Source organism: Zootoca vivipara, chromosome Z1 (genome assembly GCF_965207765.1).
Source record: "Zootoca vivipara chromosome Z1, rZooViv2.hap1.1, whole genome shotgun sequence".
NCBI classification, from domain to species: domain Eukaryota; kingdom Metazoa; phylum Chordata; class Lepidosauria; order Squamata; family Lacertidae; genus Zootoca; species Zootoca vivipara.
In genome coordinates this window covers 71,567,416-71,590,177 of record NC_142583.1, presented here as the reverse complement: position 1 = coordinate 71,590,177, position 22,762 = coordinate 71,567,416, and the positions used below count along the sequence as shown (strand labels likewise).

Sequence of the window (22,762 nt, the reverse complement as noted above, 5' to 3'; positions counted from 1 at the left end):
AATGTATAGTTCATATCTATATCTCTATAAAGACAGCATAGATAGACGCACTTCTAAGGTATAAAATCCTTCTCGTAAACTCTATGGTTCCCAACATAGAGAAGGCTGAACCCTTCCTTTCCCCTCCCCTGCGCGCTGATTGGCAGCGGAGGGAGAGACCCCGCCCACCGCGCAGAGAGACAAGGCTCCTCCCCTTCCCCCTCCTTATAAGCCTCCTTCTCCCTGTGCGCTGTTCTGTGGTCGTGTTTTTCCCCCGCCCCCTAAGGTCACGTGTTGAGGGGAGGCTCGTCTCCGGAATCGACGTCATCGCCAGGCGCAGGGTGGCGTGGGGCGTCGCTGCCTGAGGAGAAGGTGAGGCGGCGGGGCGGTTGGGGTTGCTATGGCGGTGGGGGGGTGGGGCGAGGCCCGCCGCTTTCTGGGGTGGGCGAGGGAGGCCGCCTGGAGAGTCAGGCCGGAGGGTCCCCGTCAGGCAGCGAAGCAAGCCCTGCTCATGCAGTGGCCGGCCAGGTGGACCCCCAAAATAATGGGGAGCCCCCCCAAAAAAGGCAGGGCCTGAGAGTAGCAGCAACAGCATCTCTGTCCCCTCTTCCCATTCCCAGAGGCGTTTTGTTGACTCCAATGGTCTTCCTGACTGCTGCCATTATTATTATTATTATTATTATTATTATTACTGCATTACAGAGGGGACGTGGGGGTTATTTGTTTGTTTTTGTTCTTGCTCTTGGTATGTGTTTTGTGGTTTTTTTATTAAAAAAAAATCTTGGGTTTTTATGTTGTGAACCGCCCTAAGAGCTAAGGATAAAGGGCGTTATGCGAATTAAAAGCAAGCTGACTAAAGTAAAAAATTCAAAAAGCTTTGGGGTTATGCGCTTAGGGGCCACCTTTGTTAGCCGCCGCTGCCTCCATCAGTTTGCCCAGTCCTCTTCTAAAGCCATCCCAAGCTGGTGTCCATCACTATTTCATGCAGGAGCGAGTTCCATGGTTTCCCCGCCCTCCATTCTGCTCTGTCCTTTGCTGTGTCTGCTTCCTAATTATTACCACACTTACTACTTCTCCAAGGAGTTCAAGGTGGCCTGCACCATTTCATTCAATCCCAGTGACTTCGTTTAAGATGTCGTGAAGTTAAACTGATTGACACTTCACAAACATTTCCAGACCAAAGTGCCTGTGCTGTCAGGTGCCCTGAATCAGCATACCTTTCACCTGTAATCTTCATGTGATTTGTTGTTATTCCAAATGGAACTGCAGGACTAACATTGATAACCTAATGAAGATTGTGCCAAAACAAAAACCCAGCGGTAGGACCACACCCTAATGCTAGCTCTTGCTTGAGGTACTTCTTAATTAAGACCATTCATCTATCTAGATCAGGGGTAGTCAACCTTTTAATACCTACCGCCCACTAATGCATCTTACTTGATGATAAAATATCCTTACCGCCCACCAGTGCTCGATGGAAGGAGGATTCAGCTTGTGCCATAGAACTCCCTAATGCCCACCTAGAATCCTTAAACGCCCACTTGTGGGTGGTAGGGACCAGGTTGACAATCCCTGATCTAGATGCTTTACTTCTAGTTCAGCTCCCCTCAATGGTGCACCTGACTGGAGTATTGTTTAGGGATTTGGGGTGGGGGATGGGTTGTTGCTGTTACATTGTATCTCTATTTTAGATCTTATTGTGACTCATGTGGAAGTTGTTCAGCTTTTTGAGGTTTCATTTATTGTTTACGAACACTTTTGTTTATGTAATATTTTATATTGTAAGCTGCCTTGAGCAAGGTTTGAACTATGGAAAGGTGGCATACAAATAAAATGTTGACTGATTGTTGGCTGTTTGGTAGGTTAGGCTGAGAGGCATCAACCAGCTCCCAGGGCCACCCAGTGAGCTTTGTGGCCAAGTGGGGATTCCACGCTGGTCTCGTCCAGGTCCTTGTCCAACACTCTCACACATATCTCTCTCTCGTGTGTGTGTTTGTGTAGTAACAACCTTTCCTTTCTGTTTGTTGATTCTAGTGTTCTCCCACTAGCCTGCGTCCTCCAGTGGTGCACCATGGAGCGTTACCACATCCGCGAGTACCGCGCCGAGGACTATGAGACGGCACGCGACTTGTTTGCCACAGGGATGAGTGAGTATGTGCCCACCCTGTGCGTGCACATGCTGAAGCAGCCCTGGGTAATCCTGCTCCTGGCCTGCACCTTCTGCTTGCTGCTGACCAGCTCCAAATCGCTCCTGCTGCCCATCCTGGCCGTCACCCTGCTGCTGGCTGTCGGCCGGCAGCTCTTAGGCTACATCTGGTCCATGTACATCGACCACTGCTTGCAGGAGGACCTGCTGGACATCAAGGCTGCTTACCTGGGAGGCAAGGGCTCCTGTTTCTGGGTGGCCGAGGCAGATGAGTGTGTGGTGGCCATCGTAGGTGCCAGGCCCTCCGAGGAACACCTGGGAGAGCTCATGTTGAAGCGCATGTCGGTTCGGAAGGACTATCGCGGCCTTGGCATTGCCAAGGCCCTCTGCAGGACAGTGATCTCCTTTGCCCGAGAGCATGGTTACCAGTCTGTGGTGCTGAACACCCTCATGGTGCAGCATGAGGCCCGTGCCATGTACGAGGGCGTTGGCTTCCGCATGTATCACCACTATGTCCTGCCCACCATCTACGGCAGGTTGGCCAACTGCACTGTTTCCAAGTATCGATATGATATCCCCTCCGTGGACTGAGGGGGGGAAACCAGGGAGTGGTCGGTGGTGTCTGCCTGGGTCTGGTCTTTCATCCCATTTGTCCCTTGGACATTTGGTGTAGTTGATTATGTGGTGCCAAGAGAATTGGAAGTGGTTTGTTCTGGTGCTCAGCAAAGGGGTGTCTCCTTTCGGACTTTTCCAGTTTGCTGCAGAGGGCACTTGACAGCCAAGTTTTTAAGGAATTCTAGCAATGAAGGAAACTGTAACTAGTAATATTTCCAGAAGGATCCTTTCCTTTTTGCTTCCAAGGTGTTTGTGAGAAAATGGGGGTCCCGGTTTGGAAGGGATGTGTAACTTTACAGGACTGAGTTTTCATTGCCGAAGAAAGTGGGCTTCTCTGGTGGCCTCATCTCAGCACTTCTGAACTTGCACGGAAGCCGCTCTTTGCCTTGTTCCTTGAAAGGACTGTTGCTGGTCCAAGTGGCAAGCGACTGGCCCAAGAGCCAGAGTGGCAGGAGAGACTATTGCTGCTGTCACCAAGGGCATTTGTTCTTTTCTTTTTTTTGCCTTCTGGGATGGGCTAAGGCCTCAGAGGCCCTTCCATCACATCACCTTGATGCAAAGATTTCTGTTTGTTTCCTCAGGGCATGCAGCACATTGAGCTCTGCGTCTGATTAAATTTGCAGGAAATTCATTCTTCGTGCTCTTCAATGCAACCCAAATGCTGCTGTTTTCATAACCTCTTAACTACATTCATTTGAACTAGCTTAATAACTCCAGCAGTTGTCTTTGGCAGAGATCTGTGTCTCTGGTGTGTCCTTTGAGATGTGGTCCTACCCGAGGAGATAATACTTTTCCTTCTTTGCATTCCCCACATTATGGTCGCAAAATTATGACTACTGTTTCTATAAACCAAGGGTCAATAATAAATCTCTCTGATACATTTGTACAGGGGAATGTTCTCGCAAGTTTTTCTGCCAATGCAGTAATAGCAGTGGTTGTCCCAGCCACTCTGGGTGGCTCCCAACAAAAAAACAGTAAAAGCACAATACAACATTACACACTAAAAGCTTCCCTGAACAGGGCTGCCTCCAGATGTCTTTTAAAAATCACATAGCTATTTATCTGTTTCACATCTGCAGAGAGGGTGTTCCACAGGGCAGGCACACCTAACAAAAAGGCCCTTTGCCTCGTTCCCTGTAACCTCATCTCTTGCAAAGAAGGAACCACCAGAAGGCCCTTGGAGCTGAATCTCTGTCCAGGCTGGACGATGGTGTAGATGCTCCTTTAGATATACATGGCCAAAGCCAGCACCAACACTTCAAATTGTGCCCAGAAACACACAGGGAGCCAATGTACGTAGTTCTTTTAGGACTGGTGTTCTATAGTTACTGCGGGTGCGCCCAGTCACTAGTCTAGCTGCCACATTCTGGATTAGTTATAGTTGTAGTCACCTTCAAAGGTAGCCCCGTGTAGAGTACATTGAATTCTCGAAAAAGCAAGACACTGCTGTTGGCCTTGTGATTGCTCTGGAAAAAGGACAAGAAACAAGAATCATAGAGTTGGAAAGGACCCCAAGGGTCATCTAGGCCAACCCCCTGCGGTGCAGGAATCCCACCTAAAGCATCCACTGCAGATGGCCATCCAACCTCTGTTTAAAAACTTCCAAGGAAGGAGAGGGAGCCCATTCTACTGTCGAGTGGCTCTTGCTGTTAGAATGTTCTTCCTGATGTTTAGTCGGAATCTTTGTTTCTTGAAGGCGTTGGTCCGAGTCTTACCCTCCAGAGCAGGAGCAAACAAGCTTGTTCCCTCTACTGTCTGGTCTATTTAGCTCAATGCGGTCTACACTGACTGGCAGGGGTTCTTCATGATTTCAGAAAGGAGCTTTGCCTAGCCCTACCTAGAGATGCCACCGGGGATTGAACCTGGGACCTTTTGCATGAAATGCAGATGTTCCACCACTGAGCCAAGCGCCTTCCTGTCAAAAGTGTGAGGGGGAAGGCTTGGGGGGGGGCGTGTTGTGCATCAATTGGACACAAGTACAATGGTCCCCACCTGTATTTTAAAGGTCTAACAGCCTATATTTCCACACTGCTGTATGTTTTCGATTCTAAATCTCTGCTGGGCTCCTCACCAACAAATACTTGCACCAAACCTTGTTCTTGCCATCCAGGAATTCTTTCTATACACTTCCATTTTGCACCAACAGAATTAACAGTAAGACTTTCAAAAAGTTAAAATAATAATAGACTAAAAACAGATTAAAACTCCTACCAACTTTCTAAGCACCTGGGCTGGCATGCCTGAATGAAAACGTTTGACGCAGGCACTGAAAAGCGCCTGGCCTGATACATTCTCTTTTGCGCCCTAAAAAATATTGAGGAGCCATAGCTGGCTTCTTGAGAGAGTTGGTTGTCTCACGTCTATCACCAGTGATCAGAAAGACTGCATCTTCCAGAAGGGTTTAGGGTGTGCACATTCTCTCCACCTGAGAGGCTTTGAGTTACAGGATACAGCCTCATACGAGTCGAAGGGGTACAGCGAGTTACTTTCATTTGTTTTATTTCGTAAAATTTATATACCACATTGACTGTAGGGAAAAAATATCATAGAATCATAGTTGGAAGAGATCACAAGGGCCATCCAGTCCAACCCCCTGCCAAGCAGGAAAAAGCATCAAAAGAGGTTTACAAAAAAGATAATATAAACATCATTTTAAAAAAATCAGCTGTAATTTTTAAAAAGTAAAAGCCACAATAAAATAGACTAAAACAAATTAAAACTCATTCAAACTTCTGGGTAGGAATGACTTCCGCAGGCGCCAAAAAGAACAGTAATGACTCCTGCCTGATATCAATCGGCAGGGAGTTCCAAAGTGTAGATTTATTTACAATCCGGTTCTTAACAAATGCAGAACGGGGCCAGTTTTGCTATTCAAGTGGTCGACTGGGTGCAGGTGGGGCAACCCGACCTCGCAAGCAAACTGGTCCCAAGTTGTTAAGGGCCTTATATGCCCTCAAGTAACACCTTGAGCTTGGCCAGGTAGCAAGCAGGTGGACCACCGCTGCAGACCTCTGTGAGCTTTGAGCAAATGAAGGTGCCCGGAAGGGCTTTTTCCTCCTTAAAAGCTTCAAGGGAGGAACTTCCACATCCTCTTGAAGACGAGCCAGCTTTGCAACCTCACGATTGCAGCGGGAGGCAGGGAGGCGTGCAGTGGGTGGGTGGGATCTGGCATCAGAGCACCCTGCAGGGGCTGGCCTGGTGTGCGGGGAAGAATCCCTGCTTGCCTGGAGGAAGGAGCAGGCTCGATCTCTAACTTGAGCTTGCGTGCAGCCTGGTTTCTGGTTGGCTGATCCCGGAGGAGGCGGAAGAGAAGAATCGCTCCCTGGCAGCTGCCCAGCTTGCGAAACCAGCTGCAGGCAGAGAAGGGAGAAGGCGGATTGGAGGTCCTGCTGCGATCAGGAGTTCAGGACTGCTCACGCACCTGGCAGCAGGTAAGAGAAAGAAGAGAGGTGTGCACTGGAGGTATCGGGTATATCACATAAGCGGAGCCTGCTGGATCAGGCCAGCATCCCACCGAAGCCAGCATCCTAGGTGGCCAGCTAGATGCCTGTAGGCGTAGGAAACCCTGAGGCGGCCTCAGGTTCAAATGAACTTCAAATCCCGAATCTCCTATTAAAAGGGCGAGATATAAATGCAATACATGACCGGAGACACGCTTTGCATGCCTAGGGTCGCTTGTTTCACGCGCAGGAAGCCCTGCTCCCCCCCCCCCAGATGCCCGTTGGCAGGAGATGGCATCCCAGACGCCTCTGGAATTGCAAATGACCCAGCAATGAACCTGTTTGGACTTTCCCCCCCAATCCTAAAATGACTCAGAGCCGCCCAGCCCTAATCCTTGCAGATGGGGGGGGAGGGGGGAGTGTAGGGGGCAAAGTCTTGTTGCTGCAATGGAATGCAAGAGTAATCTGATCTTGATGGGGATGAAAGGGAGGGGGAGGGTGTCCCCACCCATTTTAATTTCTTGCCTTGCATACCACCAACAGATTACTTTGGGTGCTTCAACCCCCCCCACCCTGCCAATAAATAAAGTTTAATATTTAACCAACTGCTCCTATGGGTCTCCTTCTGGGATGGGTCAAAAGGTTTCTTGCCCTCCGCTCTCAATGCACCTCCAATTTGTTTCCGTTTCAATAAATAAATTTAAAAATCTATTTTAAAATCAATGGGTTGCTTTTGGGGGGGGGAGTCAGGCTCCGACTGCTACCCCACCAAAAACTTTTTATCGGTGCCCCCCACTCACACAAATGTATCCATAAAAAATGAGTTTTGTGACACACCACCCAAAATGTGTGTGTCCTCTTTTATTTTTTTTAAGGGCTTGAAAATACTGGAGGTGATTGGGAAGTCTGCTGCAAAGCGACTTTAAGAACTGGACTTATTGCCCTACTCAGTTTTGCTCATCACTTGGGCTACTTTGACATGAACCTGCCCCCCATTCAAAAGCTGGCCATGGGTCACGGTGCTCCTAAGCCCCCCAAAAGTCTACTCCCACTCCCCGAATAGGCTGCCCTGTTGGCATCTGTCTGTTTTGGGTGACGATGGAGATGTGTGCTGTCCTTTAGATATTTGGCTTTAGAGCAGTGTTTCCCAATATATTTGGGAATACCAAAACCCACTCCCAGTAGCCCCCCACCCAACCCTGTCAAAAGCATTGTTCAGAATAGCAGCTTGCACAACCCACTAAGGAAGAGAATAACCCAATAAAGTTCAAAGCTGTCACAGATAATTGCATAGAATCACAGAATCATAGAGTTGGAAGAGACCACAAGGGCCATCCAGTCCAACCCCCTGCCAAGCAGGAAACGCCATCAAAGCATTCCTGACATATGCCTGTCAAGCCTCTGCTTAAAGACCTCCAAAGAAGGAGACTTCACCACACTCCTTGGTAGCAAATTCCACTGCCGAACAGCTCTTACTGTCAGGAAGTTCTTCCTAATGTTTAGGTGGAATCTTCTTTCTTGTAGTTTGAATCCATTGCTCCGTGTCTGCTTCTCTGGAGCAGCAGAAGACAACCTTTCTCCCTCCTCCATATGACATCCTTTCATATATTTGAACATGGCTATCATATCACCCCTTAACCTTCTCTTCTCCAGGCTAAACATACCCAGCTCCCTAAGCCGTTCCCTAAGCCGCATCTTTGTTCGGGTTGCCATACATCCAGAATTTCCCAGACATACACAGAATACTGCAGTCGGAAGCAGTGTCTGGGCAGAAATCAGTGAAATGTCCGGGAAAATCCAGATGTATGGCAACTCATGTCTTCAGTGTCCTATTTGCCACCAATTTTTTGAAGCTCAACTAAACTTCGGGAAGAGGAAGGAAAAAAGCTCAACAACTCTTGTGTCCGGATTTTCACTTTTTGAAATACGGCAACCCTTCCTTTGTTCAAAATCCAATTGAATCTCATTAGTTTTAATTAGTTCAACAAAACTGATGAACTTGATCCAGGGATGCCAGCTTTTCAAAGCCTAATAGTCATTTATGCCTCCATGATACATGGCGAGATAAAAAAGATGTTTAAAATGAGTTTATCAAAAAAGCCCAAAGCATTTCCGTTAGGGATTATAGAGGCAAAAATCTCCCCCCCCCTCCAATCAAAATAAAAATGTTAAAGTTATTTATGTATGTAACAACAGCAGCTAGGAATTCATATGTGCAGAAATGGAACAAAGAAGCTCCAATCAAAGAAGCATGGATAAGTAAGATATGCAGAACTGGCAAAATTAACAGCAAAATTAAGAGAATCTAATGATGAGTGTTTTTAATGGAAGAATTGATAGGTTTTTTGGACTTTTAAAAGAAATATAATAGTACAATGAACTTGTGAACCAGGTTTGAGCTATGAGCAACAGAAGTAATTAGATTATAAAATTGTGGTTATGATTTGGTAGATTGAAAACGGGAGAAGCAACTCTGGGGAAAGGCGTGGGAGGTCAACAAAAATAAATTTAATAAAATACAATTGAAAAAAAGTAATCTCATCCGATGTCCCCCTTGCCTCTTTCTGCCCCCCTAAGTAGTCCCACTGCCCCCAAGAGGGACGGCCACTTTAAAGGCTCCCCCAATCCACTTGAAACGAGCAATTAGTCCCACCCACCCAAGGAAATCTGACAAGCCGTTTGTTCTGTTTCCCAGGGAGACAGAGAAGGCGAATTCAAGATGGGCAAGTACCACATTCGCAGGTATGAAGATCGGGACTACGAAGCCGCCCGTACCATGTTCTCCCGGGGCATCAACGAACATGCTCCTGCGGGTTTCCGGCATGTTCTCTCTAGCCCCCGGACCCACCTGTTGCTCCTGGCCGTGCTCCTCGTAACCTACCTGGGCTCCTCTTCCCTCCTCCTTTCCCTCGGTGCCGTGGCTACCCTGTTGGCCGTGGGCTGGATTCTCATGAAGGGCTTCTGGGCGGAGTACGTGCATGAGGCCCTCGCCAGCGACATGAAGGACATCCGCCAGGCCTACCTGGTGCCCAAGGACTGCAACTTCTGGGTGGCGGAGGCTGGCGGTGAAGTGGCGGGCATCGTCGCTGCCACCCACCCGGAAGACCCGTCTCTGCATGGCAGGGCACTGGAGCTGAAGCGCATGTCTGTGGCAAAGGAGCACCGGGGCCACGGACTCAGCAAGGCTCTCACGAGGACGGTGCTCCTCTTCGCCCAGGAGCACGGGTACAAGGAGGTGGTGCTGGGCACCTCCATGGTGCAAGTGGCGGCACAGCGGACGTACGAGGGCTTGGGCTTCCGCAGAGTCAAAGAGATATTCCCCACCGTCCTCTGTAAGCTCCTGCGGTTCTACATCTACATCTACCGCTACGAGATTGGAGGATCTCACTGACGCCGGCAACCCAGGGACCAGAGGGGACCTGCCTCGCCTCATGGAGGAAGAGACTGTGGCCTGTTGGCAGACAGGTGCCAACTAGGGATGAGGGAGATAGTTGATCCGATGAGTCTTAAAATTGAGCCTACCTAACATGCACTGATTTGCTCAAATATGCACATACTAGCAACTGTTAGTGAAAATAACCAGGGATTTTTTTTCCCCAGCTGGAACTAACCAGAACTCAGCTCTGGCACCTATCCGGTGGATGCCATTTCCATTACAAGAGAAAGAGTTCATGGTGAGTTCCAGCACCTCTTTTTCACGAAAAATAGCACTGAAGAAAACCGCACAGAAATGCCTTTGATTTTGCTTTGCCAAGAATGTGTATATTAGGGAGAGATTCGCAACAGAATGTTAATGAATTTTCTACAGGACTTTCACAATAAATGAATATGCAAACTGACGTGGAAATGCTGAGAACTGGTGACTGGGGAAAATGAGACTCAAAACTGACGTATTTCATGGACCAGTTGGACGCAGAGGAATAGTGGGAGGAACCAGCCAGGGAACCCCCACGGGAAGAGGGCTCAGAGCCTGGGGATTGGCAATGGGAAGATCATGAGTGGTCAGAGGGAGAAGACGGGGAAAGAGGTGGTGTCGGAAGCTGAGGAAGTAACAGGGCTTAGTGAGCTGGGAGAGTCTGTGCCAGAGAGAAGACCAGAATCAGGGGCAGAAGAGGAAGCAGGCCAGGGGAGGAGGGAGGCCAAGAGGCAGAGATGGTGCGGAGTCATGGGTGTCTCCCCCTCCTGCTGAGACAAGCTCCCCTCCCCACTGGTCTCCTAGGAGAGGGGGTTGGACTGGATGGCCCTTGTGGTCTCTTCCAACTCTATGATTCTATGAAAAGGTTTGAGAAGTGGGCAATGTGCAGACACAGTCTCTGATTGCTTGGGAAACTGGGCCTTGGCCCAGTATACCCGAAGGAGCGTCTCCACCCCCCATTATTCTGCCTGGGTTCCACTGAGATCCAGCGCTGAGGGCCTTCTGGCGGTTCCCTCACTGCGAGAAGCAAAGCTACAGGGAACCAGGCAGAGGGCCTTCTCGGTAGTGGCACCCACCCTGTGGAACGCCCTCCCATCAGATGTCAAAGAGATAAATAACTACCTGGCATTTAGAAGACACCTGAAGGCAGCCCTGTTCAGGGAAGTTTTTAACGTGTGACATTTTAATGTATTTTAAATTTTTGTTGGAAGCTGCCCAGAGACCGGCGCTTATAGAAGCTGCATGGGCCTCGTTTGACCAGCGTTGGATTCCCTTCTCAGCTGGCAGCCAAGTTAAAACCTCGTCAGAGATCCTTCTGCTCTTCCCTTCCCAGTTAAGCCACCCATTAGCCTGAGCTGCAGGCCTGCAGGAAGAGCAGACCAAAACAAAAGTTACCATCTTCATCACAGGTCATGAGTTCCACAACAAAAGTGGGTTTTTGCAAGCCCTTAAGGTTGTTAAGAGACCTCAAGCCTGGAAGGAGAAACAGCCCACCAGCTAGGCAATGGTCAGAAGACCTTGTTGCCCTTCCTGCAGAATCATAGAACTTTAGAGTTGGAAGGGACCCCATGGGTCATCTAGTCCAACCCCCTACAATGCAGCAATCTCATTTGAACACGTTATCAATGCAATCTCATGTGGATACCCACTTGGACACTTTACACCAATGTGTATGTTTCAATTAAGGTGGGCTGCTAATGGATACAGTATTTTTAACCTGGCTGATAAGTTCTGCCCCCCCCTCTAAACTCCCCACCTGCTGTCTGTTTTTCTCCTCTATTCTTTGTTCAAATCGGTTTTTAGAAAATTGAAAAAAGCAGGCCACAAATTCCTGGGAGTCCTGCCTGCCTGTGAGTCTCTGGGAGCCCCCAGTGTAGGATTCCTGGAAGGAGATTTTGAACAGAGGGGGAAACCAGATGAGTTAAACCCAAATGCAGACGACCTGTCTGGCTCTCCGCACAATTTGATGCTCTGAGGCAGGACCAGCCAGCAGCCCATCATAAAGCTGGCATTTTGGGGTTGGCACACTTCCAACAGGGGGTTCCTCATGCAGCCTGCTACAAGATCATTTTTAGCTGGCGACGCTGCCAGGGATTTTACCTGGGACCCTCTGCCTGCGGAGTAACCCAGTGTTAATGTGCAGGGGTCCTTCCCTGGCCATGCTCTGGAACGGAAACCCTTCTCCATGATGTCTGGTTCTCCTTGAATGGGGGGGGGCAGTGGAGGGACCTCCAGGCTTAAGCTACGTGTGGAAAATAGCCTTCAGGTCCCGCAATGGCAAGTTAACGCCATGCAGGGCCTCCACTTCCTCCATTGTGGCTCACAAGCCTGGAGATTGGGTGGAAGATGGATGAAAGACTGGGGGGGCAGAGGGTGGGTGCTTGTGTGAACAGGCGAGTCTGTGTGCCACCCACTTTTTGCTCCGTCCTTTCACTCTCTCCTAAGCAAATGCAATGGTGGGGACGCAGGAGAGGGCCTTCTCGGTGGTGGCTCCCAAACTAGAGAAGCTAGACTGGCTCCCTCCATATTGTCCTTCCACTGGCAGGTGGAGACTTTCTTGTTCCAACAAGGCTTTGGGGAACTGACTGGGTTTTTTTAATGAAAGGGCTATTAATAGGGGTTTTTTTTATCTGCACTTTAAGAGATCTGTATTTTACATTGTTTTAGTTCTACTAGCGTTCAGTTGCTTTGCACTGGTTGCCTTTGATACGTTCTTGGCTTTTTGCAGTTCATCCGTGTCCTTTCCATTTGTGCGAACCGTCTCGCAAAAAGGTGGGATACATAAATAAATATAATAACAACCCCCACCCCAAAGGCACTTTAACTCTCTGCTTTTGGGTCCCTCCTCTCCCATGGACTTGTTTCACACCACACTGTCTCTCAGTTCTCCACCTGTAAAATGGGGACATTTTCACTGCAAGGACAAACAGCCCTCCTCTAAACAGAAAGACAAAAAGAAGATTACCAAACACACTTTTATCATAGTATTTCCTTTCAGAGAGAAAAATGCTGCCTTTGTGAAACAGCTTTTTCTCCTCAAAAATCTGTTCTCCTTTCAGATAATGCATTTGTACGGCTTGAGAGCAGTACATGTGAAAAGGATCTAGGAGTCTTGGTAGACCACAAACTTGACATGAGTCAGCAGTGTGATGCAGCAGCTAAAAAAGCCAATGCAATTCTGGGCTGCATCAATAGGAGTATAGCATCTAGATCAAGGGAAGTAATAGTACCACTGTATTCTGCTCTGGTCAGACCTCACCTGGAGTACTGTGTCCAGTTCTGGGCACCACAGTTCAAGAAGGATACTGACAAGCTGGAACGTGTCCAGAAGAGGGCAACCAAAATGGTCAAAGGCCTGGAAACGATGCCTTATGAGGAACGGCTTAGGGAGCTGGGTATGTTTAGCCTGGAGAAGAGAAGGTTAAGGGGTGATATGATAGGCATGTTCAAATATATGAAAGGATGTCATATAGAGGAGGGTGAAAGGTTGTTTTCTGCTGCTCCAGAGAAGCGGACACGGAGCAATGGATTCAAGCTACAAGAAAGAAGAGTCCACCTAAACATTAGGAAGAACTTCCTGACAGTAAGAGCTGTTCGGCAGTGGAATTTGCTGCCAATGAGTGTGGTGGAGTCTCCTTCTTTGGAGGTCTTTAAGCAGAGGCTTGACAGACATATGTCAAGAATGCTTTGATGGTGTTTCCTGCTTGGCAGGGGGTTGGACTGGATGGCCCTTGTGGTCTCTTCCAACTCTATGATTCTATGATTTCACTCCAACAGGCCCCAGCTGGGTTTGGAGATAAGGATTCTCCTCCCCCCCCCCTCACCTTGAGGCTTTTGAAAAACATTTTACATTCAGACTGAAAAAGCTCTTTCCCCGGGAGTCATTTCGGGCAGCTTGCCTGACCCTGTGGCGAGGTCTCTGGAGCGAGTTCTTGCATAGCTTCTATCTCACTGGGGCTTGTGCAGGAGACCTTCCCACTAGAGCATGCTCCTGAGACCCCAGTGCAAAAGACTAGTTTCCATATGTTCCCGTGTAGAGGAAGAAGCAGAGTCAGCTGCACTGGGAGGGGAAATGAAGATACTTCTAGTAACCGTCCTTCCTTTGTGGATCCACAAGCCAGGGTCACCTGGGCAGGTGGGTCGCAGGTTGGAAAATGCAAAGAGGTGGCACATTTTGCCCCCCAAACCCAGTGTCTGCCTACCCACCCACCTGCCCACCCTACGGGTGCAATGTGAAAATGGGCTTCCTGTGCTAGCTGAATGAAAATTCGCATGAACAGCCACGTTCTCAAAGATAGATGGGAACACAGCCTGACCTCAACTCCCACCCCCTAAATTCCTACAACACAGCCTGACCTCAACTCCCTGGGGAAAAGTCCAGAGGGCCTGACAAGAACATGCAGAGGGCCACATTCGGCTCCCACTCCCCACTACTTTAAAGGCAGTCTGCCCCACCCTCCATGGCGGGGAGATAGTAGAGCCCTTTGGGAAAGAAGTGCTTCCACCCAGCCTCTCTACAGCCCTGGGCGGCATTTCATGGTGAATTTAAAAATCCTGTCAAAAACAACCCAGGCGGTTTGTGCCGATATCAACAGGGCAATAATAGATCACCTGCAGCTCATCCCATGACTAGGGGCAGTTACTAGAAAAACTAACCAATAAGCTGAAACTGGCATGGGGACAAATAGAAGAGGATGCCTTCACCCCGGTATGGTTCCCCTTTATCACACACGCAGCCCAACAAGATGATGACAAAAACTTACCGCCAGCATACAAATCAGTATGGCTAACCTGACCCAAAAATACCCACTCACCCCACTCACACATGAAAACAAAGACCATCATAGCCAATTGTTGTTGTTTAGTCGTTTAGTCATGTCCGACTCTTCGTGACCCCATGGACCATAGCATGCCAGGCACTCCTGTCTTGGCCCCTTCATAGATCAATGCCTTGTCGTGGTGAAGGGGCTTGAATAACTCAGAGAAGCTATGAGCTATGCCATGCAGGGCCACCCAAGGAGGACAGGTCATAGTGGAGAGTTTTGACTAAACGTGATCCACCTGGAGAAGGAACTGGCAAGTCACTCCAGTATCCCTGCCAAGAAAACTCCATGGACAAAGACAACAGCCAATTACAAATGAACAACTACACCCTTGGCCAACCCAAATCTCTCTCACCATCAGAAGAACACAAGCAAATAAAGGAGTACCAACACAAACAAAGCGGACATCAAGCCCTACATATATTAAGCAAAACAGAAACACCGTCACCTACTCTCACCCCCCCATCCACCCTCCCGTCCCCTATCTACCTCGTTTTCCCTCTTTCTTCTTAGTGTCTTAACAAATGAAACTGATTTGCAAAAAAGATACATGTAAAAATATGAGAGACACTGCACACACCTTTGTAATTCAAGAAATCTTTAATGAAAAATATTTACAAAAGAAAAAAGACTAGGGGCAGAGCCACAACATACCTTTAAAGCACATGACTGTACCCCAAAGCATTCTGGGAACTGTAGTTTGTTAAGGGCCCTGTAGGTCTGTGAGCGGGGGAAATATAGTTCCCAGGGGGGGTTGGGGGAGGGGCTTTAAAACGTGGGCTGAATGTACTTTGAATGTCTGGTGTGTGTCAGAGGCAGGACTACCGAGCTTGCTTTTCAGAGCTGGTTGCGAAGACACCCTTCTTCCACGGGGTGAAAGAAGATGAAAAAAGTAGCAGTGTCCAGAGTGGGTGGGGGGGCACCTCTTGGGGGCCAACCCTGCGTTCAGAAAGATGATCTGCCCGCCCCCACTTGGGTGTCCAATAGCAGGCTGGAGATCGAGCGATCCGTCCTTCCACTGCGTTCGCAGAAGCCCTCGACACCCACAGGCAACACCCCACCCCCCCAAAACCCACCCCCAGTCCTGACATGTTGGGCTGCTGTCTGCAAGAGAAGAACATTCAAGGCTGCCGGAGCCCCTGCTAAGAGCGGGAGGGGCATCTCCAGACAAATCTTGGCCGTTGGGAATGACGCCAAGCGTGTTTGCCGCAGCCCCGCCACACGGGGTAGGGCTGGGCGCCTTGGCGTTGCTCGTGGGGGTGGTGGTGTATGAACTCGGGGCGCCGCCTTCTCTGGAATCGCCTGGCGCGCCCGGCCAGTGTGGGAATAGGGGAGCCGTTGGGGTGGGTTTCTGGAGGAAAGCGAGAAAGAGGTCAGAGGGGGGAAGCGGAGCGGGCACAGGAAGTAAAAGCGGCAGAAAAACCCAGAATCAGCTGCACAGTTGAGACATGTGTGAGCTTAGGCTGCTGCCCTCTGGAAACTTAGTAATAATAGTAATAATAATAATAATAATTTATTATTTATACCCCGCCCATCTGGCTGGGTTTCCCCAGCCACTCTGGGCAGCTTCCAACAGAAAAATAAAACACAATAATCTATTAAACATTAAAAGCCTTCAGATGTCTTCTAAAAGTCTGGTAGTTGTTTTCCTCTTTGACATCTGTTGGGAGGGCGTTCCACAGGGCAGGCGCCACCACCGAGAAGGCCCTCTGCCTAGTTCGCTGCAACTTAGGAAATGTATGTACCACTTTCAGCAGCTGAACTGTCTCTGTTCTAGGCAGGGTGGATAAAAATCAATGATTTTTTTTAAAACAAAAAAATAGGGTTTTTTAAATTTAAATCAGATTTTTTTAAAAAAAATACATTGGATTTTAAAAATAAAATGCTTTGGAAGGAAAATCTTTCTAAAGATAGTTTTCTATTTAGGTTACAGTATAGTCCAAAGGCTACACATCAGGAAATAAGGATTTGTTTTCTGTTTTTCATGTGTACTAAAACTCAGTCTAAGTTGTTTGGGTTTTTTTTAATCATTTAACCACATATGTAAACAAACATGGATACATATGCTGCAATGCTATTGTTTTAGTTAAATAAATGGTTTAAATTGTTTTTAAGGAAATGATTGTTTTTCTCCTTCCAATAAAGTACAGCAGAAAAGTAGTTCAAATATAAAGAGTTAACTTATTAAACCTCACAATAATTTTATAATTATCTGTCTGTGAATTTCTAATAGTATAACCAAATCAGTAATTTTTGATATAACTGTAAAAACTACTCTGAAAATTTATTTTTTCCAAAAATGAAACCTTCATCTGGTTGCAAATATTAAGATTTTACCAGCAATAATGAGTCTTTCTGTAACAAAATGATTTAAATCAAGTCTTACTGACTAATGATTTAAATAATAATCATACTACATACCTTTCCATCCATGGGCGTAGCAGTGGCCCCCCATCAAGTAAATGAATAGAAATACTTGACTAACCAAGGTATCTTGGTTCTTGGGGGGCCCCCTAACATAAAGCCTGCCCCACCTAAAATAAATCTTGTGTATGCCCTTGAATCCATCTATTGTATTGTATCACAGTTTCAAATAGCACAGAAAGCAGGAGCTGATGGGAAAGCCCAATTGTAGGATGTCCTGCTTCAAATTCCCCTTCGTCGTCCCCCCGCCCTCCCCCCCCCCCACTTTTCCCAGCAAGCAAAGCCTCTCTTGCCATCCACCCCTGGCCTCTGCTCATCCCCACCCCCACCCTTTTGGGGCTGCTGCCAAACCCCTTCCCATCCCTCCAAGGAGACCTCTCTTCCCAGGACCGTGTGGGCTCCTAAACGCATCTCAGAGGGACAACAGGGGTTTGCAGGGACATACCTGGGGGAAACAGGCCGTTCCAACGCCCGCCCCTGCGGCTGCAGGAACCGTTCTGATGGTCATTAAACTGGGGGTCCGGAATGAGCTGTCCATCGTTGGGTGGATAGTCGTGACAGTCCAATCCACCCCCTGGCCCGCCGTCGTACGGATTGCTGTGGTGCTCAAAAGGCGGGTGGGCAGGAAAGAGCCAGCCATGCTGGGCCGAGGGGTCCTGGGGATTGTATTCGAATCCAGCCACAGGTCTGTTGCCATAGGGACCGCCGTAACTGACAGGGGCTTCTCTGACCTCAACGAGCTGCCTAATAGGAGCGTCATCAGCCGAGAAAAAGTCACGGCACAACTGGGGTATGGGGGGCAGTTGTGGGTAAACTGGATGATCTGCTGCAGTCCCGTTCCAACCAATCCCTGCAAGGTGGGAGGCAAGAGAGAGGCCATTATTCTGGAGAAATGGGGAGGGGGAAATTGTACCTGTTGTTCTTTGCAAGAAGCTCAGCACCCGCAGCAGGCTCTGTGGCCCTTTCTTTTTGCCCTCCCTTCCTCTTAATCTCAGGGTCGATATAAGCCCCACCTTGGGCAAAGAATTCCTGCATTGCAGGGGGGTTGGTCTAGATGACCCTCGGGGTACCTCCCAACTCTACAATTCTAGGATTTTGGAGCCCTTATCTCAAGGGGCACAAAGGAGGACTTCCTGGTCACCCACTCACACACAACCCCACTAAAGCAACTATCATGAGTCCCTTGTGGGGCAGCTGCATTTCTCCTAGAATCCACACACACAATTTGGCATATTAAGTACTCTGTTAGCAAGTATTCTGTTTCCTTAAAAATGGGGAGCATTATGCTGGTGGTGGACAAAAGAGGTTTAAAGACACTCTCAAGGCAAATCTTAAAAAATGCAGTATAAACACCGACAATTGGGGAGCACTGGCCTGCGAGTGCTCCAGTTGGAGAACAGCCTCTGAAGACACTCGAACTCAGGACGGAAGGGCATAGCTGCCAAGTTTTCCCTTTTCTCACGAGGAAGCCTATTCAGCATAAGGGAATTTCCCTTTTAAAAAGGAAGAACTTGACAGCTACGCACAAGGGAGAAACGGGCTAAGAGGAAGACACGCTTGGCAAATCCACACCATGATCAACTCCCGCCCGGAAACCAATGTCCCCACTGTGGAAGGACGTGTGGATCCAGAATTGGCCTCCACAGTCATTTGCGGACTCACTTTTAAAACTGTGCTCATGGAAGAAAATCTTACTCGGCTATGAGGAATCGCCAAAGAAGCAGCAGCAGCGAGTGAAGCCCCAAATCCCCCTTCTCAAAAACTCTTTTACAGCTATTGTCTTCCGGAGCTTCTGCAACCTCTGCTTTCCATCCAGCCCTTCACCTGTTCTTGAGCCACACTCACCTGTGCTGGGATTCCTCTTCTCAAGTTCGACTCCCCACGAATCAGCAATGAAGGTCAGCAGGTACCTGGTAATAAACCGGTGTGCCAAAAAGTTCCAGTGCACCCTGTCTTTAATGCGGAGATCGTCCTCAAAGCGCAGGAAGAAATGGAGATCCAGGACGTCGAAGCCATAGCTGCAGGCGAGGCTGGCACCATAGAAGTTGGCTTCAACCACATCCATAGGAGTCGCTTTTTCTACATCCTGCATATTTACAAGACATCCTACATATTTACAAGACAGAAGTACTGTTTTGGGGGGACAGGAGGCGGGCGGGTGTGGAGGACTCCCTGGTCCTGAATGGGGTAACTGTGCCCCTGAAGGACCAGGTGCGCAGCCTGGGAGTCGTTTTGGACTCACAGCTGTCCATGGAGGTGCAGGTCAATTCTGTGCCCAGGGCGGCTGTCTACCAGCTCCATCTGGTACGCAGGCTGAGACCCTACCTGCCTGCAGACTGTCTCGCCAGAGTGGTGCACGCTCTGGTTATCTCCCGCTTGGACTACTGCAATGCTCTCTACGTGGGGCTACCTTTGAAGGTGACCCGGAAACTGCAATTAATCCAGAATGCGGCAGCTAGACTAGTGACTGGGAGTGGCCGCCGGGACCACGTAACACCGGTCCTGAGAGATCTACACTGGCTCCCAGTACGTTTCTGAGCACAATTCAAAGTGTTGGTACTGAACTTTAAAGCCCTAAATGGCCTTGGTCCTGTATACCTGAAGGAGCATCTCCACCCCCATCATTCAGCCCGGACACTGAGGTCCAGGACCGAGGGCCTTCTGGCGGTTCCCTCCATGCAAGAAGGGAGGTTACAGGGAACCAGACAGAGGGCCTTCTCGGTAGTGGCACCCGCCCTCCCACCAGATGTCAAGGCAATAAGCAACTATTTTACTTTTAGAAGACAACTGAAGGCGGCCCTGTTTAGGGAAGTTTTTAATGTTTGATGCTGTACTGTTTTTAATATTCGGTTGGAAGCCGCCCAGAGGGGCTGGGGAAACCCAGCCAGATGGGCGGGGTATAAATAATAAATTATTATTATTAATTATTATTATTATTATTTCATAACCTGCATACAATGCTTGATTGTGCTTTAAAAAAAATCCCAAACCGTCTACAAAAAAGATAAAATAAAATTTATCAATAGGAAAAACTAACAACAATAAAGGAAGGCTTTCAAAAAGTTAAAGAGGCGAAAGACTTAAATATGGAGATGTCACCTGCCTGGGATCAATAGGCAGGGAGTTCCAAAGTGCCACATTAAAAGATAAGAGTTCTTACAAATGCGGAATAAGTATTACGGCATACCCTCCAACATTTCTACAATGAAAATAGGGACTCCTATAATGATAATTTTACTATTTATACCCCGCCCATCTGACCGGGTTGCCCCAGCCACTCTGGGTGGCTTCCAACATACAGTATATAAAAACTTAATAAAACATAAAACATTTTTTTTAAAAAATCTTCCCTATACAGGATTCCCTTCAGACAGCTTGGGGATCGGATAACACCATCCCCGCCAACATTTCTCCAATGAAAATAAGGACATCCTAAGGAAAAGCGGGCCATTCTGGGATCAAATCAGAAGCCGGGAGGTCCCTGGAAAATGGGGGCACTAGGAGGGTCTGTTTTGGGCCACCTGTAACAGCGCCAATTCCACCAATTCAAGTGGAGAGCATGTGAGGAAAGGGGATCTTGTAGGCAAACTGGTCCCAATAGTAGCAGGAGGCAGGAAGGCAACAGCGCTGCTGTGCAGTGCCGACACTTTCTAGCTACAACTATCCCAGAATGCGGCAGCTAGACTGGTGACTGGGAGCGGCTGCCGAGACCACATAACACCGGTCCTGAAAGACCTATGCTCTATGTGGGGCTACCTTTGAAGGTGATCCAGAAACTACAACTACAGAGTGCGGCAGCTAGACTGGTGACTGGGAGTGGCCGCCGAGACCATATAACACCGGTCCTGAAAGACCTACATTGGCTCCCAGTACGTTTCCGAGCACAATTCAAAGTGTTGGTGCTGACCTTTAAAGCCCTAAACAGCCTCGGTCCAGTATACCTGAAGGAGCGTTTCCACCCCCATCGTTCTGCCTGGACACTGAGATCCAGCGCCGAGGGTCTTCTGGCGGTTCCCTCACTACGAGAAGCCAAGTTACAGGGAACCAGGCAGAAGGCCTTCTCGGTAGTGGCGCCCACCCTGTGGAATGCCCTCCCACCAGAGGTCAAAGAGAACAACAATTACCAGACCTTTAGAAGGCATCTCAAGGCAGCCCTGTTTAGGGAAGCTTTTAATGTTTGATTTCTGTATTTTAATGTTTTGTTGGAAGCCACCCAGAGTGGCTGGGGGAACCCAGCCAGATGGGCGGGGTATAAATAATATATTATTATTATTATTATTATTATTATTATTATTATTATTATTATTATTGCTGGTCTCCCTGCTCAGCGCAGTCCCTTGCCTTCCCTCCAAGCAGCCACCTTGCCTCCCTCCTCCTCCCCACGCCCTCCTCGCCACCATGAGCCTGGCCGGGGCCACCACCCTCGAGGGGCCCTTGCCCTCTGCCCCCGCGACCACCCTAACCTCGGCCGGCCCCGGTCCTAACACGTACAAAGGCTGGCTCTTCAACTACGTGACGGCCTACCAGCGCCGCTGGTTCGTGCTGAGCAACGGGCTGCTTAGCTACTACAGGTACCGTGGCACACTTCTTTTTGCCCGGGTTGGCGGGCATTCCTTTTGCTAACATTTGTGAGTGCACAAACTTTAAGGGCAGTGTGGTAGTTGTTGAAGGGAGGGAGGCAGTTGCGTTCCCAAACAAAATGTATTTTTTTCAAACTATAGTCCAGCCCCCAACAGTGTCTAAGGGGCAGTGAACTAGCCCTGTTTAAAAAGTTTGAGGACCCCCGGTCCTCAGAGCACCCTTCCCCCTACATGTGATCTGGGAGATGGGCATGGCTCTGGCTGACTCCACAAAAGAGCCCGGTCACGCAGCCGTTTTCTCAGTCCTGCTTCTGCCTTGATTTCTGTCTTCTCCTCTCTCTCGCCTTGCTCTCTCGATGCTGCTCTCCTGCAGCCATTTTCTTGTCTTAATGTAATTTTGCTGTCTGCTGGCTCTCGGCCAGCAGTACGTGAGTTCAGTCCCCAAATGAGACAAACTCAAGACTTCTGTTTATGTAACCACCAAGTAAAGCCTGCCTTTCATCAGGGATCAAATCGTGGACTGAAATGTGAGTAAACCTTTTGTTACTTTACTCAGAAAGACTCCTGTGTCTTTATTCTTTCAAGAGGGATTAAAGGGGGACACCAGGACATAATTTCAACTAAGAGATTCAAACAAATCTGCAAACTAGCTTCCAGCTATATTGAGGGGAATCTGCTCTGCTACATCACTTACTAGCATGAGGGAAGGTAGGATAATACCGTATTTTTCCATGTATTGGATGAGGTTTTGGACTCAAAAATCACGTCAAAAACTGGGGTTGTCCAATAAACGGATAGCGGCATTGGGGGGGGGGGAGAAGCGGCGCCAGCCAGCTTGTTGATGGGAGCGTCCTATAGATGGAAAAATAGGGCATTTATTCAATATATCCTTTCCTACAACCTTTAACATTCCCACATGGGGATGGGGGGGCTAGGGGACAGGTTGACACCCCACCACCACCCTGCCCTTGGTGGGAGGTGGCCCCCCCAGTCACCTCAGCTGAGCAGTAGCCTCCCTCCATCTCTTTGTAGAGGGCTCCAAAAGGCTCTTCCCCTATGGGGAGGGCTGTGTTCCAGATGGCAAGGCAGCTCTGAGGAAGGACACGATCCAGCCTCTCAAAGAGCTTCTCCAGGTTGAGCTTGTACTGCTTGATGGCCGTCGGCAGCCGAAACTCCCTGGCGACCTTCTCTTGGTACCTGCATGGAAGAAGGAAGACCATCAGGATCTTGGTGGTAAAACAAAAAAGGATAACGGCATTTGTCTTGGCCAAGAAAGCTGAAGGGAAGAAGGCAGGGACTCTCGTGTGCCAGGGTGGATTTGATTTAAATCATAGAATCCT

At 48.7% G+C, this 22,762-nt stretch overlaps 3 protein-coding genes across 6 annotated transcripts in view; 2 read left to right on the top strand and 1 right to left on the bottom strand.

Moving 5' to 3' along the window:
- The first annotated feature begins 221 nt into the window (after positions 1-221).
- Positions 222-3,626, top strand: LOC118077548 (putative N-acetyltransferase camello). 2 transcript variants are annotated; one of them, XM_035101182.3, is made up of 2 exons: positions 222-351; positions 2,014-3,626. In XM_035101182.3, exon 2 carries the CDS (start codon positions 2,051-2,053, stop codon positions 2,714-2,716), a length of 666 nt encoding a protein of 221 aa, XP_034957073.3. In that variant the 5' UTR covers positions 222-351; positions 2,014-2,050; the 3' UTR covers positions 2,717-3,626. The 2 variants fall into 2 exon arrangements, with proteins under 2 accessions (XP_034957073.3, XP_088516804.1); XM_088660678.1 differs by having other exon boundaries at positions 303-1,333.
- Positions 3,627-5,887: 2,261 nt separating this feature from the next.
- On the top strand, positions 5,888-10,019 carry LOC118077537 (N-acetyltransferase family 8 member 3). Its single transcript, XM_035101165.3, has 2 exons — positions 5,888-6,171; positions 8,876-10,019. Exon 2 carries the CDS (start codon positions 8,900-8,902, stop codon positions 9,569-9,571), a length of 672 nt encoding a protein of 223 aa, XP_034957056.3. The 5' UTR covers positions 5,888-6,171; positions 8,876-8,899; the 3' UTR covers positions 9,572-10,019.
- A 4,980-nt stretch (positions 10,020-14,999) lies between these two features.
- LOC118077544 (PC-esterase domain-containing protein 1B) overlaps positions 15,000-22,762 on the bottom strand; it is a 34,612-nt gene continuing 26,849 nt past the window's right edge. For all 3 annotated transcript variants that reach the window (XM_035101177.3, XM_060278322.2, XM_035101178.3), the window contains exons 5-8: positions 22,418-22,619; positions 18,688-18,928; positions 17,288-17,692; positions 15,000-15,769 (exon numbers count right to left, since the gene is read on the bottom strand). In XM_035101177.3, the coding sequence (XP_034957068.3) occupies positions 15,561-15,769; positions 17,288-17,692; positions 18,688-18,928; positions 22,418-22,619 (1,057 nt within the window). In that variant the 3' untranslated portion in view covers positions 15,000-15,560. The remainder of the gene's footprint in view (positions 15,770-17,287; positions 17,693-18,687; positions 18,929-22,417; positions 22,620-22,762) is intronic.

Bases quoted from the DNA above. Each gene is read 5' to 3' on its own strand.
- LOC118077548 (XM_035101182.3), top strand. From the start codon at position 2,051: ATGGAGCGTTACCACATCCGCGAGTACCGCGCCGAGGACTATGAGACG.
- LOC118077537 (XM_035101165.3), top strand. From the start codon at position 8,900: ATGGGCAAGTACCACATTCGCAGGTATGAAGATCGGGACTACGAAGCC.